At 35.7% G+C, this 2,064-nt stretch overlaps 1 protein-coding gene across 1 annotated transcript; it reads right to left on the bottom strand.

The window, feature by feature from the left end:
- Window positions 1–407: 407 nt before the first annotated feature.
- Window positions 408–1,691, bottom strand: LOC100769725 (olfactory receptor 4K2). The gene is made up of 2 exons (XM_027386517.1): window positions 773–1,691; window positions 408–454 (listed from the first exon to the last, which is right to left on the bottom strand). The coding sequence occupies exons 1-2, from the start codon at window positions 1,689–1,691 to the stop codon at window positions 408–410; spliced, it is 966 nt and encodes a 321-aa protein (XP_027242318.1).
- Between the last annotated feature and the right edge of the window lie 373 nt (window positions 1,692–2,064).

Here is a 2,064-nt window from a genome sequence, read left to right on the forward strand (position 1 = left end):
AATTAAGCTTCACTTGTTGTGAGATTGATTGTTATCATGAGTTATCTTTCTTAATTTAATTCTAATGTCAACTTCCAAGAACCTGCTGAAACACAAATCATCAGCTTTGCAACTCACCTTATGACACTGTCTGAATTTCAGGATTGTTGCACTAGTTCATAAACCCCATTGTCAGAAAGAGGCATTGAAGTAGTGCCACTGTAATGATTAATGAGGTGAGTGTAAGAGTCAGATACTGATACGCTCCTTAACTGGTGTGACTGCTGGAGAATCACCTCACATCATTCTTTACATATTTGCATACACCAGGATTCTCTAATTCAAGGCGTTACAAATTGGTGTAAATGTGAAGTAGAAATGGCTCAGGAGTGTGGAAAAATGATGGTTTGGGAACAGACATTCATTTTCTACAGCAGTGCCGAATTCCTAAGGATCACAGAAATCTTGCTCATTTGTCGTGTTTTAGGGTTATCATAAGTTTCTTCATGTTCATAACTGTCATTATTTAATCACTTCACTCCTCTTTAAGCTGTACTTACTACTTGGTCCTTTTTTTTCTATTGACTTGATTTTTCAGCATCCTAACTACACAGTAAATCCTGATGTTTGGGGGGTTTTGCTTGAAATAATTATTTCCATTAACTTCCTTTTAAAGCTTCAAATGTATTTTTCTACAATCATCACACAGTATTGCTGTTTCATAAAATCTGTTACACTTAATAATGAAGGATCTGAAACAAAAAGGAATGGGAAGGTGTTTCTATACTGAAATTTAGAAACTTACTTCTCAGCTTCCTCATGGCTGAATTTACTTCTTGATTTCTCAAAGTATATATTACTGGGTTCAAAATAGGAGTGAAGATGGTATAAAATACAGACAGGACTTTTTCTATCACAAAGCTGTTTTGTGGCCACATATAGATGAAGATACATGGTCCAAAGAACAGGAAGACAACAATGAAATGGGCTGTACAGGTGGAAAGGGCCTTAGATGATCCTCTGGAAGAATGATGCTTTATTGTAACCAGCACAATAACATATGAATTAAATAAAAGAATAAAGCAGGACAATGCAATAATGCCACTTGTTGAAATCATAAAGAGACCAAGAACGTAAGTATCCACACACGCCAACTGGAATACCACAGGAAGGTCACAGAAAAAGCTATCTATTTGATTGGGACCACAGAATGGTAATGTGAGGGCAAATATGACCTGGCTCATTGAATGCATGACTCCCACAATCCATGAAGACACCACAAAGGCAATACACACCTGGGGACTAATGATTGAAGCATAGCGCAGGGGTTTACAAATTGCAATATACCTGTCAAAAGACATCGCCATTAGTAAAATAATCTCAGTACCAGTGAACAAGTGGAGAAAGAATATCTGGGAAATGCATCCACCAAAAGAGATTGTTTTATGATCAGTTAGATAGTCTATGATCATCTTGGGAGTGGCGAAGGAAGCAAGAGACATATCGATAACAGAAAGGTTGGTAAGCAGGAAATACATAGCCGAGTGTAGGTGAGAGTCAGATATGACAATGACAAGTATGAGGCCATTACTCACCATTGTTGCCACATAAAAGAGTGAAAATACTATAAAGAAAAGTATCTGCAGTTCCCAGGAATTAGAGAGTCCCAGCAAAACAAATTCAGTCACAACAGACTTGTTAGCCATATTCATAGGTACAAGAAGCCTGCACATACACAAAAATATGTATAAATAAATGCGATATAAATTATTACTATCTTTTTTCTTGATCTTATTTAATATGTTGAATTGAAAGAAGATTATATAGCATTAGTGAGGAAACAAATACTCTTTAAATAAATGTACTGAAAATAGCACTGTTTCTGGCACTAAATACCAGTCAAATGCAAATAATATGGACATATCTGCTACATATTTGTCCATCTGTTCATCTACATAATCTTAATGATTATGGCTAATGCTCTGTAAGAACTTCCTTCATACTGACAATGTACTAACCATATACAGGGAAACACACATTTGTATACAAATATACAGTGAGTCATTGCAAATAGCTATAAAGATA

The sequence above is a fragment of the Cricetulus griseus genome (assembly GCF_003668045.3).
Source record: "Cricetulus griseus strain 17A/GY chromosome 1 unlocalized genomic scaffold, alternate assembly CriGri-PICRH-1.0 chr1_1, whole genome shotgun sequence".
Taxonomy (NCBI): Eukaryota; Metazoa; Chordata; class Mammalia; order Rodentia; family Cricetidae; genus Cricetulus; species Cricetulus griseus.